The sequence below is a fragment of the Ornithodoros turicata genome, chromosome 1, assembly GCF_037126465.1.
Source record: "Ornithodoros turicata isolate Travis chromosome 1, ASM3712646v1, whole genome shotgun sequence".
Lineage (NCBI taxonomy): Eukaryota > Metazoa > Arthropoda > Arachnida > Ixodida > Argasidae > Ornithodoros > Ornithodoros turicata.
This window is the reverse complement of record NC_088201.1, coordinates 141405604-141421317: the sequence shown is the minus strand read 5'-3', so window position 1 is coordinate 141421317 and position 15714 is coordinate 141405604. Positions and strand designations below refer to the sequence as shown.

Here is a 15714-nt window from a genome sequence, read left to right as displayed (position 1 = left end):
GCCGGAAGGGGAGTTTACCTCTTTCGCGACTTCCACAGCCGAGGGAAGATACAAGTCCTCACACAAGGCGGGAAGCGGTGCTAGAGAGGCAGAGTGACAAGAGGCCGAGACAGTTTCCAGAGATCCAACAAACGACCCCCGGCAGTGGCCCAGGACGCTGCTTATATAGGTCCAGAGCATGGTCCGGTACCACTGCGGAGGCTACACTTTATTCAACTAAATATATACAAAACAAACACTTGGGGAGTGAGTGCGCGCCGGAAGGTGGTTTCGCGTTACAGTTACGAAAGGAGGAGAAAGTCGTTGGCGGGAAAGGCGAAAGTTGAACAAAGAGTTAGGCAATAATATTGGCAAACAGTTATATAGTAAGTCATGATAGTGGAATTGTCTGAATATGTGGTTATTGGAATTGTACTTTTAAAAAGGTGCTCAAAAATACCACACAAGTATAAGTATAAATTTAGTATGGCGCGACAACACGCACATTGCTTCGAAAACACAATCACACTATTAGCCATATTTGCCACTATTTGCCATATTTCAAAAGATGCGTAGGGCTAGCCCTACGCATCTTTTGAAATATGGCAAAAACATTGAAATACAGATATTGCACAAACGTTGAATTTACGTTGATGATTAAGCGTTTTGGAAGAAACGCAATTGCAACATAGCATTGGCGTTGCTTGCAAAACATTTCATCAACAATGTAAATGCCACATTAACTGATTGTAACGTATTGAACATTGCTTCAGTAATATCATCCCAATGTTAGCTGTACTCAATCTTTGAGACGTAGTATCAACATTGAAATAAGTGTATTGCTATAACGACGAATGTGGGCGCGAAAGATCGCTGCAACACGTCAACGTTGCGTTAACATTGATGCAGCACATTTGCAACATCTTGTGCTGTCTGAGTATATAAGTCTTCCTAACTCTCACTTAGTTAACATTTTCAGTTCATCGACTACGGGAAATACATACACTCCGAAATCTTAATTCCCTGCATAAAACTCAGAAACAATCCAAGCAAAACCGTGTTACTTTTTAACTTCTAATATCGGAGCTTTATGTTGTGGTTGTGACGCGCCCCGGGGACCGCCGGAACAGCGGGCTTGGAGGAGACGATCTTCAAAAGAAGCAAATAAACTTGGTTGGTGGATTCGAAAGATTCGATTCGCGGTTTTGAGCAATGGGATTCGGATTCGAAAATCTCAAATTCCTGCCTAGGATTCGAGGATTCGGTTGGCACACCCTTTTGATGTGTCAACCGAATCGGAATTAGGGCTAATTTTTTGTATTACAATACTAATACGCAATAGCGCGCAAAGACACATATTATAATACTAATACAAATACTTTTTGAAAACATGTTATAATACTTAGTACTGTAGTATAATGCATTACGGTAATAATTATTTTTTGAAGAGCCCAGGCCATCTTTCCAGATGGATGTTGGCACAGCTCCTCCTCACGTATCCCACGAGTTGTACTAAACCCCCTCCGGTCTGCCACTCCTTCCTGCTGTAATCTCTTCATCAGTCCATGTCTGTACGCCGTCCATAGCCACAGTTGCTTCGCAACTCTAACAGGAAACTTCACAGGAAAAAAGTTACATTTGGCCTTGCAAGTCGTGACCCGGTTCCTCATGAACCACTGGAAAATTTACCAGTCAGAATGGTGCGACTTTCCATCGTGGAAGTGACAGGAGAACGAGGTATTCCACGACCAGGTCACCCATGGCGAGTTTGAGACGTTCACAAAGGATATATGTAAGACACCTGACGAGATACTTATCTCCCAGTCAACTAGTATGCGACTTTGCGAAAAGACAGAGGGGGAAATGGTACAGTGCAAAGGTGCAATGACGCAGACCCGATTTTTTCAGAGCATGGGCCATTGTCATCAGCGCATACTATGGCTGAATTATACGGGGGCAATAGCCAGTACCCACTGGGACGGCGGAAAAGTATTACTGTTCTCAATGCAGTAACACATATTTTAGCGTGTTATAAAACTAATAAAAATACGTTTTGGAAATGTCTATTATTTATTTATATTATTTACTCATTCATACTGCGGACCAGTCATGGGTCCTAGCAGGTTCTTATTAATCCATGAACAAAAAGCATTATAATCTTGAATGACGACAGCTTCCTCAGGCAACCTGTTCCAATCCCTCGCTTCGACGGAAACTTGAGAGCGTCGATTTTTTGATAACTGTACTTCTAGATGCATCGCATGATTGAGTCTCTTAGATGCTGTAACTCGTCGAGTTAAAGAATTGTCAATGTTACATTCAAGTCTGTGAAAAGGAGCAAATGCAAGAAAAGTATATTATAAAATTATTGTATGTAATACTAAAGCAAAATGTATTACAGCAACAGTATAGTACACTACTACTTAATTACTACTACTGCACCACTACTCAATACTACGGTAATACTGTGGTTTGATTATAATTTTCCTCCAAGATCTATGCTAGCATGTTGGCACTGCAAAGCGTGGCTGTGACCAGTGTACAAATGTGGACAGATGGAGACGACAACAAAGAAAAGGAGGTAAATAGGGGTACCTAACCACTACGTTGCGACATTTTATTACACGTATGCCGACAATGTGTCCTCATCAGTGGTAATCATCATCATCGTATGAAGCGGAAATGTTCTCGTCATCAACAAAAAACATCATAAGTAGCCCCTATGCATATCGGCAGTGTGATGTTTTCAGAAAATATAATCCCATAGATGTCCAAGATATGACTGTTCATGTTTTTCACGGGATGATCCTGCGGATATCTTGTGCACATGCCCAAATGATATTAGACATTGGGACCATTTCTGGACATCCTCTGAATATTCATGGTTGTCTGGGCCCCAGACTCGGTGAAATGTTACGGACTATCCAACAACACATTGTCATCCCAGGGATATCCTAAGAACATCATGCATGGACAAGGGTGACATCCCCAGGAGAGTTAATCTGATCCTCAAATCATCCTCAACATGTCATTTTGGCACTATATAGCGTTCCCACGGTATCCTCAAAGCATCCCCAGACGCTACGTGAGGACAACTTTAGAACAGTGCTAGAGCACTTCTAGGATGAACCATTCTTTTCTATTTATATCCCTTTTTCAATTAGCACACTTATAAAATAGCCATCAACTATGTCAGAGTTGAGACATTGACCCCATTTCAATGTTTTTATTGCACAGAAAACAGTTGTCGCAAAATCGTTGAGTATTTAAGAAGTATTAAAATGTGTAAAAAATGTCCTTATTGTAAATATACGCTACAAAGAGGTGTTCTACGTGGCTTGACGTAAGTTCCCTCAGGTACAAATATCACAGAAATATCACTTGCATAAATGCACCCACACGTTCGAAATGGTACACGTGAAAATCTGCAAAAAAAAGTATAAAAGTTATACAATACAATACCAGCTGCCAGAATATTAAAAAAGGAATAAAAATAAAAAGAAAGAAAGTCTAGTATTTCCTGAACACTTTACTTGTCGTTAAGCAAATTTTAAAAGCTTGTTTAAAGGAATGTCCTTGAAAGGGACAATTTTGATTGCAGGGGCTACTGACAAGGTGCGTTGGCTACAGTACCTGCAACGATATCGTGTAACAAAACTAAAACATCTTTATCTATCTCGGCATGACAAAGTCTGTCGTGACAGGGTATGGTTCAGAGTTTGCAATGCATCCATCCACAAACCATTTCGGACCATGTCTAGTTTAGCAGCGCCACTTGATTTTCACCTTGAAAGCTATATACCTCAATGTAATTATGCAAGGTGCATTGTAATCCATTATTAATATGCAGCGGTCGGTTTCTCAAGTTCTTCCAGAGACTAGTTTCTCACAGAAAGTTTCGTCAGCGATGGACACGCCATCTCCAGGCACCTCCATGGCTTACCTGTTAGTAACTTTCGCATACCTTGCTCCTTTCCCGGCATGCTTTTCACCTGTTATTTCTCGCCCGTTGCTAGGAATGCACTACAGCCGCGCTGGCTAAGGAAGTAGAAGTCATGCTTGGATTTGGTTCTGAGTGATGACGGATAGCAGTTTCAGATGTCTCACAAGGGCAACAAAAACTTGGATCTGTGTAATAGAAGGTGTACTCTGGCAGCAGGCGGTTTGGAAACATCTGAAATGGTTATCCATCATCACTCAGAACGAAATGTAAACATGAAGTGCACTTCCTTAGCCAGAGGTAATGGGTGTGAGAGAACGGGGGAAAGCATGCTGCCAAAGGGGCGAGGTGTGTGAAGGCACTCCTAGGTGAACTCACCTGCGAGAGAAACTTTTTCTGAGGAACTGGTCTCTGGTAGAATTTGTGGAACTGACCACTGTATAGTATAACGAATTAGGATGTATGCTGCATAATTACATTCAGGTATGTTGATTTCAGGGTAGGAAATTGACTGGCGCTGCTAAGCTGGACACTGTCCACTTTTTCTGTGCACTCAGTGGTCGACGTACGTGTGACTGTCATAGAGAGATGGATCAAGGCACAGTGTTAGTAGCAGTTACCTTTGGAAAGGCAGGACCAGCACACTCATTTTCTTGTTTTACTTTCGTCACACATCCTATCCCATACTACAGCCAATGAAATCTTCCTTACCTCCAGAAATCAAAATTGTCCGGCTTTAATGATACTACAAGGCAATGACTAGTGCACCACACAGCTTGACATATGTTCTCTGAGCTATAAATATCACAGAAGTATATATGCGGCAGAAACCGCATATACACATACAGATCTTCAAAATTGTAGTAAAAGTACGGAAAAACAATACAAGATCCACTTGGTACAACATAAGAGCTGCATAAAAATTTTTCAGTGTTTCCTGAACATTTCACTTCACTTTTCACAAAACAAATTTTTGCAGCACGCTTAAGAATAAAGCAGAAAAAGCCCCTGGCTTCACGTTTTCCAAGCTATAAAAAAATGCAGATGCATTGCGGGACTTGTGTATACACATACATACATGCAAAAACTTGAAAATATGTGAGAACAATGTGAAAACCATTCAGTCCAGCTGCACTAAGCTCTTCAGTGTTTCCTGAACTCTCTTGATGAGGTTGGAGGAGTAGAACCACTATGCTGCACGCTGTTTTGCTGCTTTCTTGCTCAGCCTTTCACGTGCATGCCTCAGCCACGTTTGTATTGCTTTCTCTACTTCGGCGAGTGTCCCTTCATTTGTTGCTTTGCTGATAGCACCTAGGAGGATCAGCACATTGTGTGTGAGGTGCAGGTACTACACAGGCATACACAGAACAGAAGGGTAGCTGTACATAGCATTTTTGAAGTGAAGTAAGTAAGTAAAGTGAAGGCAAATATAAGAAATATAAGGAAAGATATATTATTTTACCATCCCTATTACCAGTGCTCTCAAGCTGACAGTTCACCAGCTGAGCATCCTCCAACCATTGTGGTACTTAAAATACACATTCAGATGGCAAAAACATCCAGACACCCTGAAATACAGCTTTTCTTTTGGTGTGGCAAGAGCTATTTGCCTTGTGAGAAATGGCAGTAATGACATAAATAATAAGAATTTGCCCAGGCCGGCTACAAAACGTGGACGACACAAACATGTAAGTAAGCTGAGTAAGTTGAGCTTCACAGGAGTGCACAAAACTGCCAGTGTCTGTGGGACACAACCAAGGAGCCTTACAATGACAACACATTGGCATATCGGAGAATTCGTACAAAGCGAGTTCATCTTAACGGGAGTGGAAATAAATTTTACATAGGCTTCTTCATTAAGCAAAGTAGTGATTCAAAACATGTAGGTCACTGGCACAACTTCATCAGGTATTTACGAAAATGAATTATACCAACAGTACTGTATGGCTAAAACATATGAAGGTCACATACGCATGATTTTTCTACTAAATGCATGTGTTTACATGGCATTATTACTATTATTACCTTTTAGATATATTGTAGCGATGACGATGACAAGGGGCATGTCACGCGCATTGTCATTCTCTCATTAAACCATTGCCATCTTGACGCTCTGCAGTTCATAAAATTTTGGTGGAGGTACTGGCTCGCCCCAACGGAACTGCTGCTGCCATGGCCATCGACACCACAGACCTGCCGGCAGACCTATGAGACCAAAGATGATCCGACCTAACCAGAGGCCCCGTTGTGAATCGACGCCCATGACAGCAGCCCCCGTGATGGCTCAGCTCCCGCCCTCGGACCACCGACCTTACAGCGAGCAGCACAGCGTCCCCATCGCCTGATCACCCCATCGTCCATATCATAGCCGAACATCGTTCCTAGCCCTGTGCCTTGTCGTCCACGTCGCCATCATGATTTCAACCCGTTAGCACCCATGCCATCGACGCCATCTTCCACCACTGTCTCTTGACCATTGTTCATCTCTGTCGTCACGTCACCATCCATTGTGCCCGGGAGTTCACGACTTCGACTTCCTCTTGTCCATTAAGTCATTCCCCCCCTTTTTTTTTTATGTGTGTGTAGGTGACTTAGCACCACTATTCCCCAAAGGCACAGACGTATAGAAGGCATAGCGAACGTAAGTGACCCATTCTTACATGTGTAGCATGTGGCGTCCTTTGTTTGTCTTCAGTGGAAATGTCACTTGAGGATTTCATAGTTAATGGAATTCAGGAAGAAATCGGGTTTAACACAAGCTGGTTGGAGGTCACTTCGGGGGGCATAAGCGGGAGGAACTGAGTTCAATCCAAAAAAAATCACTTCCTAGTTATATGTTGTAAGCCATACTTACTACACATCGCGTTGCAGCACTCTAATGAACTGAACTTCATTTTGCCGCCTGCCCCTGCCCAGTTGAATTGCTGTGCCACCTCATCTGCAATTATCTTGTAGAGGGTGCACCTGGCTCTGTCTCCACTGCTTGTGGCCCCAATTTTTATCATCTGTCGCTGCTGCAGAAGAGCGTGTTAAGTATAAGATTGGCTGTACAGTGGATACCGTGCAATGGACATTTACGTAGGCTTATTGATGTGCACGAGTAAGCATAGCAGTCATCGAGTGTTGTAGGCTGAAACTGTGTTGTACAGTGAAATAAAAGCTACCGACAATTAATGAAAGGCTTCACTTGAAATGTGGTACATTATAGATGCGTAAAGTAAAGGCTCTTCAAACACAGGCTCTAATGAAAAAATATAAATACACTGATCATCTAGAGTTTTGCACTGAGATACTGTCTGTCGCCCATAATCATATACGCTGGGATGCTGTATCACTCAGCAAGCGACACACTGTATAAAAACACACTCGCACGAAAAGCAGCCAATATGTCTTGAAATTTATCTGAAGTTTGTTTATTTTCTTTTTTCTTTCATTTACTGCCAGACCTCCAACAGCGTTTGCTCTTTTTCATTTAAAAAGTTTGGCACATTTCGCTGAGCAGGAATCAGAAAGCTCCAAATATCTAGCCATTGTCAATGCGATATCTAGTATTTTGTCATTCGTACTGCTGCACGAATGTTTTTCAGTTTTTTTTTCAAATATTGTAGCGAATACTGCTGCGCTCAATTTGAATCAAGCTGAATGCCCCCTTCCAAACCAAATATATCCGGATATTTCCAAAGCTAAAACAGCTATAAAGCTTACAATACAGCTATGCCGTCGCTCTGTGTGTAAGCCAGAAAGCGCCGCACAACAGAAAGAAAAGTACAGCAGCTTCTGCTTGATGCGTTCGTATGAACTCTGGCAGGATCTGAGTGCTCACTGAATGAACACAAAGCATTCCAAAATGGCTTGAATGTGATAGTGTTCGTAAACACTGGCAAATACAAGAACTACCCTTGTACATCGACTGAACTAACCTGCAGCAGCTTGTGTGACCACTGTGTCTCTTCATTAGTACTGTTCGGTTTCATGACTATTCGCTTCGTATATGAAGAGAAGGTCCAGGTATTAACTAAAGCTGTCACTATTCCCTTCGATCTGAAAAGCACTGTTTGCACACGTCCAGTCGCTTGTCATGTTCAACATGTCATACGTTTAAATATGATATGATAGAACATACCAGCTGTTCCTTTTTCTTGTGAGAGTGTTGCAGTTCTTCATCAAACTTCATGAAACTTTCAACATCACCAAATGGACGTGTAATGATGTTTGACTCGTCTGTCTCTTTGTGTTTTTGCAAACATGATAACATTATGTCCAGCTGGTCGGAGTGCTCTAGAAGCCGCAACGACATGATGTGGAGGCTGCGCAGCACTTTCTTCTCCAACTCTACAAAATTAAAAGCATGTGTGCAAAAACAGTCAGATGGACACTTCGATGGATCAGCAGAGCAATTTCTGCAGATTACCTGCTGTCTACAATCAAACAAACAATGAAAACAAGCTGCAAAACTAAAGGCTCGATAGTATTGTTGCCAGCAAGCCTTGCAAATTTATTTTGAAGAAGCATATGTCGGCTGGCCTAAAATACTGTAGAACATGAAGCAGGGGCAGATTCACACCCATGGTTTCAGGGGGGGCAGGGGGGGGGGGGGGTGAAGGTGCATAGAAGGGAAATCCAATGTATAAACTGACATTTTTTCTTTTTTTGGTGGGGGGGGGGGGGGGGGCGGCGGATCCATCACTGGCATGAAGGAGAGCAGGATTCACACCTGCATGTCTTTTCATCCCCATTTCCTTTACGTTATTGTCATGCATTCTCCTGGTATTGTCACAGTTCCATATGCACTTGCAGAAGTTACTGACCTGTGGTGTTGGTTGATGGCTGTGCAAATGAAGTGGTGCAACTCCCAGGAGGCCCTGACTCTGTGCACTTAACAAGTGCGGAGGACCTTTTTCCTGAAAGAAATTGTGGTGGTTGCAACAGCAATGCACTTGGAGCGTGAAACTCTGACATACAGCTGCACGCTGATTAATTGTGCATGCTGATTGTGCGATGCTTGGTTCATATTACTAACAGACACATACAAAACAGTGTTTGGGTGAACAGTGATCACAGCTATACAGAAATGTAAATATGTCCTCAAGGACACATACCAGAAAGGTTTTGTGTTCTTCCAGGCGCGCAGATATGTTAAGCTCCAGGTGATTCGTCACCTACATTAGAATGAAACCAAGGATGTCACAACGCATTGATCAACGCTCGAGCAAACACATCCAATGCTGAACCCAGGGTGTCGAACTTTAACTGAACCGCTATATTTGCCCGAATAGAACACTATTTTCCTGCCACATTGGATGTGAAGTACTAATGAACTCTTCTGAACAGATTTGGTAAACGATGCACATACTTTTTCCCTTTTTGGACAAGGATAATTTGAAAGGTGTGAAAGAGGACACCCTATTCCAGGGCGACAACTAAGTAATGTGCTCCAAGCATTACTCAAATTTCAATGTACACACAAGTGGGGTACATGACACTTGCTATCGTTTTGGTGATGCACTTTGTGTCATTGTTAGGGTGGTGTCCCAGCTGGGGATCATGTTTCCTGTGGCAATCTTAGCACCACACAGTAGGCACTATGTAGTAATAAGAGATGTCCTGACCGATTTAACAGCAGATCAGGACCACACTGACCTCTTCGATTTTCATTCATTTTTTAAGGGTATTTTGAAGCTCACTATACATGATGATATGCAGCAGGAAAACGAATAAGAACATTACAAAAGAATTATGGTATAACTTTTTCTGCAGTGTACTGAACCGTTATGAACCCGAATAAACTGTTCAAACAGCTATTCTACGCTCCAGAACCAAACGTAAAATCCCTAAGCCTGGACCAAATCCCAAAATTTTTTGGTTCGACACTGGCTGAGCCACTGAAAAGCAATTACCGTCACTGCTGGGTTTTCCAGACTCATTGCTGCAGTCCAATTCACAAAGGTTTGACTGGCTAGTTGGCAACTCAGAAGATATTCCAAGCATTCTGCTGGCAGGTTTCCCTGCAATAGTGCTTAAGCAAATGATCCAACTACAATCAAGAAATGAGAATATCAAAAATTGGCAAATGAAAATTTTTTTCACAAACATTAGTTGGTGACGCAATGAATGCTTCAGTTACAATACCTCTATTTAGTAAAGCAGAGTTAAGCATTGCATTCAAGTTAAGGAACCGGTGATTTCTGTTCAAATGTTATTCGTCATTGGTGAAACCAGGACTAAATCAGACATTTTACGAAGGCCCTCCGGTCGAATAGGTTGAAAATGACTGATGCTATCAGAGAACTCCCTGTTTGTATTACCAACCTTAGGATACGGGCCAAGTATCAGCAAGAAGAATCTCATTTGCACCCTCATTAATTAGATGAAAAGTTTGATTTTCTAATTTCACAAGAGACAGTCCCAGCACCTGTGTCATTGAAAGTGCAACATTCAGGAAAATGTGAACTCCTCAATTGATGTTTTGTTTAGTAATTAATCAGTTTCAATTTACAAATTTCTCACACGGAGTCACGGAGCAGCACACCCTTTTGTTCCCCTACCTCCGCTCACTGACTGATAGGTAAGGGTTCGTTTGCGCTCTCCTGGTCTTTCATCACTCCAGTGCCAACCACGAACATGTAATTGTAGTCTGACAGCTAAGTGAAACAGTGCCTGGTTGTGCTACTACAGGCAAGAAATTTGAAGAGAGAAACAAATTAATTACTCAAAAATACTTTTAGCACCCATGCAGGTTTTTTCATGCAATACCTTTCACTAAAGGTTGAGATTCAAATTCCACACGTGCTATGAGCATCAATTATGTCCAAACAACGTGCAAAAAGGTAGTGGACACGTTATATTTAACTTACAGTTTGTACTCTGTCTGCCTTCTCTACTTGAACCTCCCAAATGAAACAGGCTTGGCTAGGAGCTTGAACGTTGCACATCCTTTGTGTCTGGTGGGAAACAAACAAAAGCTTGCAACACAAACTGAAAATTTCAACTAATGCATAGAATTCAGTTCAATGGGACTGTCATGAAACAGGTGAGTATCAGAGACATTAAAAAAATCAGAAGGGCCAAAATCATAACTCACGTCTTATGACGGGGGCAAGGGCTGGCTAGTGGATGTGTGAAAATTCAACACATTTCATGCATTGTAACTATCACCTACAAGGACAGTACTACAAGCTGTGAAGCACATTGTCGACACAGTTTCAGGCATGGCACAAGTAACAATTATGGGAATGACTGAACAACATGTTGGGTCATCCAGATGTCGTCCAATTCCTTAAAATGACTTTATTTGGATAATTTATGCATTGGATTCAACTACTTTCTTTGTGCATTTCAACTCAAAGCCAAAGATAGTAAACAGAATGCATATGTGCACCATCTTTGTGTTCCAAACAGCAAAACGGTAACCATATTGAGAATGCAAGCACCAATGTCAAAATAAGGTGACACAGAAGGGTTAAACAGAAAGGATAAGTACTTCAATCAGACATTATTCTAACAGGGACACGCTAGCTCAGAGAAGTTGGAACTGAGGTTCCACTTGTTGACTAAGAGCGGTGGAGGCTCTGCCTTCTGGATGAGGGCCAATAGGAGACCAGAGAGGATGGACACTTTCCAAGCATTTGTTCTCGCCTCTAAGAGGTGGTGCAGCGTCAGGTCTCGGTAGTGACACGTGTGGTCGGCTTTTTTGCAACGCCTCGACCACCTAGGTTTTCATGACACGGAGACAACCACCGCCGTTTAGTACTGACAATTATGCCTTTCGGGTGTTAATTTAACACACCATATGTGCAGGATGGGCGAATGATTGAAATGAAAAAGAAAAGACAGTGTATGAAATTAGAGACGACATTGACGTGTCCCAGTTCACCGGTTAGGTGTTCCTGGCACCTGTGTGAGTTTCGTTTTCATTTCTCTACGATGGCCGACTGATTTGGCACTAGTTTTTTTGGGGGGGCCCGTCCCAGACACATTGAAGAATTAAACAGCTCGTGATCAAGTTGAAGTTGTTCCTTTCTACTCATCACGCTGAACTGAACCATTTCAAATAAATGCCCTGTATGTGTGTGTTTTGTTTTTTGTGAGAGGTTACTGAGTGTGTGCCTCTTTTCGCTATTTATTTGCACTAAGAGCACAAAAGGTACCCCTTGGCTTCGCTATCGTTGTCTCCACAATAACAGATGCAGTGCTAGATGAAGCGAGCATTATGCTGGAAGGGAATAAGCGTCACATGTGCACTTCGCATTCAGTGTGCTCACATGTTGTGTAACGTCATCGAAGATGCAGAGCGGAACCTTATAGTTCTGGAGCATCTTGCCAAATGAAATTTCTCTACGTACTTTTTTTTTTATAATCAGGAATGACAACAGTGTGCTAAGGTAGTGCTCACCCGTAAGAGAGGTGCAAAATGTCTAACTAGTTTCAAAGCTCGTACAGAGGCCTCGGTGGGTCAGTCGGTAGCGTGTTCGCCTTTTGATCTCGAGATCGCGGGTTCGAACCCAGCCGAGGATGCTAGCAACTTGGTGGCGGGGTACAAGTTGCTCAGCGTCGATGAGCTTTCATCGCACGTTAAAGAACCGTCAGGTGGGCAAAAGCAATTCACAGACCGACCGCTGTGGCGTCGCTCATGAACTCAGTTGTCTCGCGACGTAAGCCCCCAGTTATTATTATTCAAACCTGGTACAGACGCAGTTCAGCAGTTAGTGTAAATAAATGGCAAAGAAATGCACACACTCAGTAACCACACACAAAAGACAAGACACACAGGACAATTATTTGAAATGGTTCAGCTCAGTGTGAGGAGTAGAACAAGCAGCGCTTTTGTTTTTCCCATCACAAAGCTATCTTTTCTTTTTAATCATTCACCCATACTGCACGTACAGTGTGTTAAACTAACACCTGAAAGCGTTATCATCAAAACTAAACAGTAGTGGTTCACTGTCGCCGTGTCATAGAAATTTAAGTCACACCGGTCAGCCTCAAGGTCCAGGCGCCACAAAAAGTCCACCACGTCTTTTCACGAGCACAAATCTAGTCAAGCTGACAGAATGACAGTGAGGGCTGGTGAAGGACTATTCCATAAAACATTCCATTCAAACCCGATATCTGTAATATTCACAGGCCTCTGCAACCATAAGGAATGACTCTTACGTTTTTGTTTACGAAGAGTTCGAGGCGGGGTTGCAGGTAGTGAGTACTCCTCATCCGAAAGTTGAGGAAGATGCTTCCTCCTTTGGGTGTGCCTTTTGCTGGCTGCATGGCCTTCATTGCCTGGTCCATATTAGTAAATAAAAAAAGCCAAATAAAGCTTCCAAAAAGGTCATGAGACCACAGGAAGGCATCTTTGTTCCCCCTTTGTTACTTGCTTTAATTGCCACTATGAAAATCAATTGCCGGAATGGCACAAAAAGAACCCCGGAGGCTTATCGAGCACAGTACAAATGAGTTACAGGGTGTCTACCAAACTGCAGCCTTCAAATTCCCTGACTTTTCCAGGTTTTCACTGACTATTTCAAGCAAATTCCCTGACAAAAACAAAAGGGAGCTTGGTGCCTGCCTGCTCATACGTTTTGATACCAGATCCAACATAAAACAGACCATTTATTAAGTATTAGTGAGGCTACCCTACTTTTCTGTGTCAGAGCTTGTCATACTGGTGAACTGCTACTCGCAGTAACGTTGCTGCGGCATCGCCTCTCAACCACCGGCCGGCACTTGCGATTCGCCGCGCATCATCACGGCACTTGTCTGCGATTTTCCCTGACTTCAGCTGCTTTTTAGCCAAATTCCCTGACATTTCCAGTCACATCAAAATTCCCTGTTTTCCAGGTTGGTAGACACCCTGAATTAGCAATTTTTTAGGCCTGTTGGTTTGAACTCATAGTAAAAGAGGTAAAGAAACAGAGAAAGGGACGGACAGAGAGCAGACAGCCGTAGCGCAGTACGAATGCTTACATGTTGGTTGGCGGCGGCGGGGAGGTGTGACAGGCGGAGGGCTATCATCGTCGGACGGCAACCTTCTGATTCTGCGTCTTTTTCCCCTTCCGCACTCCAGCTCACCGTTGAGGTCAGAGGTGTTTGTGGCAATGGGGAGCATTTTTCGTGCCTCCTCACAGCTTTCTGTTGGAACAAAACAAACAGCCATTAGAATTCACACAACAGTAACATACCCTGTCAAGAGCATACCATATGCTTCCATTTCCTCACACTCCAGAAATCGCCAGTGCATTCCAGGGGGCTTGTTTTTCCTTACATAGAATCCCACCTTTTTCTCCTCCTTCTCTGGTGTGGCCAAAAACATTCTGTGCCGACCACCCATGTGGATGGCACGACTGCCACCTGGTTGTCCTCATTGGGGAATTTTACAATTTTGTATCTTGTGGAGGCTGCCAGAAACAACAATCAAGTTAAAACAGTGGAGTGTATGCTATGTCAATCCTATGTAATCAAGAAATGCATAATGAAGTGACTGTGATGGCTAACAGCAAGTGCAGGCTTTGCAATAGGAGATGAGGACGGTAAGTCGTGCTGCCGATTCTCAAAGGACCAACAGAAATGTGGCTTGTTAAGGAACTTCAGGAACAATGAACATGATGTCCATGCACAAATAGGGACAAAGTTGTGCTCTGAAAGCTGCAGAATAGTGCAATATATTGCTGGTGTGGACAGCAAGGTGTTCATTCTCAAAGACGCAGAGGCTGGCCACAGGAAGACCATCACAGATCAGCTTCACAGTGTGCTGTTTCGACGTCAGTGAAGTCTCACATGAGCAAGCAGCGAAATAAGTGGCTAACAAATAAATACACAACAAAGGTTGTGTGCAACTTGCAAGTTCCTGTTGATTTTGTGCTTGCTGAAGTATAGGCTGCTGTTAATACGCCATGAAAGTAGGTCAGTATTTCGCGCAGTCCCTCAGCTTTTCCCTCGTGCACGTAGAATGGTCTCATTGGATCGCTCTCAAATAAGGTACCACAACAACTGCACGTGAGGACTACATTGCTTCATCTTTTGCACCGTAGCATTGTGGCCTGCATGTGAATGCCCTCTTATTGCTCCTCTTATTGCTCTGAGTGGACAGACGCTTCATCACGTGCTATCTCCAACATCTTCTTTCTGTCGTGCAAAGAAACATACTGTCATAGCGTGTAGTACAGTGGAAGAATATACAACCAGACTAAGGTATGTGAGGATATTCTGGAACGAAACTGCAAGTTCATCAAACGGCACAGATACACACAACCTTCTGCTCAATGGCACTACTGCTCTACAGTGTGCGGCAATGGAAAAGCTACAAAGGAGTTAGGCTTGAAAGGCAATAGCATACACTTCATTCTAACTGAAGCCAATGGCCAGACGCGCACACACGATGGTTTTGAGACAACGTGAATGTAGAGTAGGGATGATGCACAGGGATACACATACAGATCTTGTGCAGACCTGAACTTTCTTGCTGTAATACACGGAAGCTCTGTAGAAGCACTGCGAGCTATTGCGGTGATCCTCACAAAACTTCCACCAAACAAAAGGCACGTACTGTCCCTTGAATTGTTCTGAAGGTGAAAACGGCATGGTACCACAAGGCGCCTATAAAGGGGGGTCGATACACCCTGATGGCACTTCTGAGCCATTCCTGATTTCAAGAGAAAGACTGATGTCACTTGTACGAGGAGCAGTAACAGGAGGAACACACCTCCGTTCTAAAATTCGATTATGCAGCTGCTCCAGAGGCCTTTCGGGTTTCCGCAAACACCTTTTCAAGACCTGCATGAAGCTCTCGAAAGGGAAGGCACTCC

At 43.1% G+C, this 15714-nt stretch overlaps 1 protein-coding gene across 2 annotated transcripts; it reads right to left on the bottom strand.

Annotated features, from left to right (window-relative positions):
* Positions 1-3806: 3806 nt before the first annotated feature.
* Positions 3807-14971, bottom strand: LOC135370061 (uncharacterized). 2 transcript variants are annotated; one of them, XM_064603753.1, is made up of 11 exons: positions 14108-14971; positions 13877-14041; positions 13073-13192; positions 10774-10860; positions 9817-9924; positions 9019-9078; positions 8728-8820; positions 8043-8251; positions 7840-7970; positions 6774-6933; positions 3807-5230 (listed from the first exon to the last, which is right to left on the bottom strand). In XM_064603753.1, exons 1-8 carry the CDS (start codon positions 14108-14110, stop codon positions 8198-8200), a joined length of 690 nt encoding a protein of 229 aa, XP_064459823.1. In that variant the 5' UTR covers positions 14111-14971; the 3' UTR covers positions 3807-5230; positions 6774-6933; positions 7840-7970; positions 8043-8197. The 2 variants fall into 2 exon arrangements, with proteins under 2 accessions (XP_064459823.1, XP_064459829.1); XM_064603759.1 differs by lacking the exon at positions 7840-7970 and having other exon boundaries at positions 3808-5230.
* Between the last annotated feature and the right edge of the window lie 743 nt (positions 14972-15714).

Bases quoted from the DNA above. Each gene is read 5' to 3' on its own strand.
- LOC135370061 (XM_064603753.1), bottom strand. The intron at 10,861-13,072 runs GTAAGAGTCATT...GTTTCCCACCAG, and splicing joins AACTCTTCGTAAACAAAAAC to ACACAAAGGATGTGCAACGT. The intron at 8,821-9,018 runs GTATGTGTCCTT...AATTTCTTTCAG, and splicing joins AAGAACACAAAACCTTTCTG to GAAAAAGGTCCTCCGCACTT.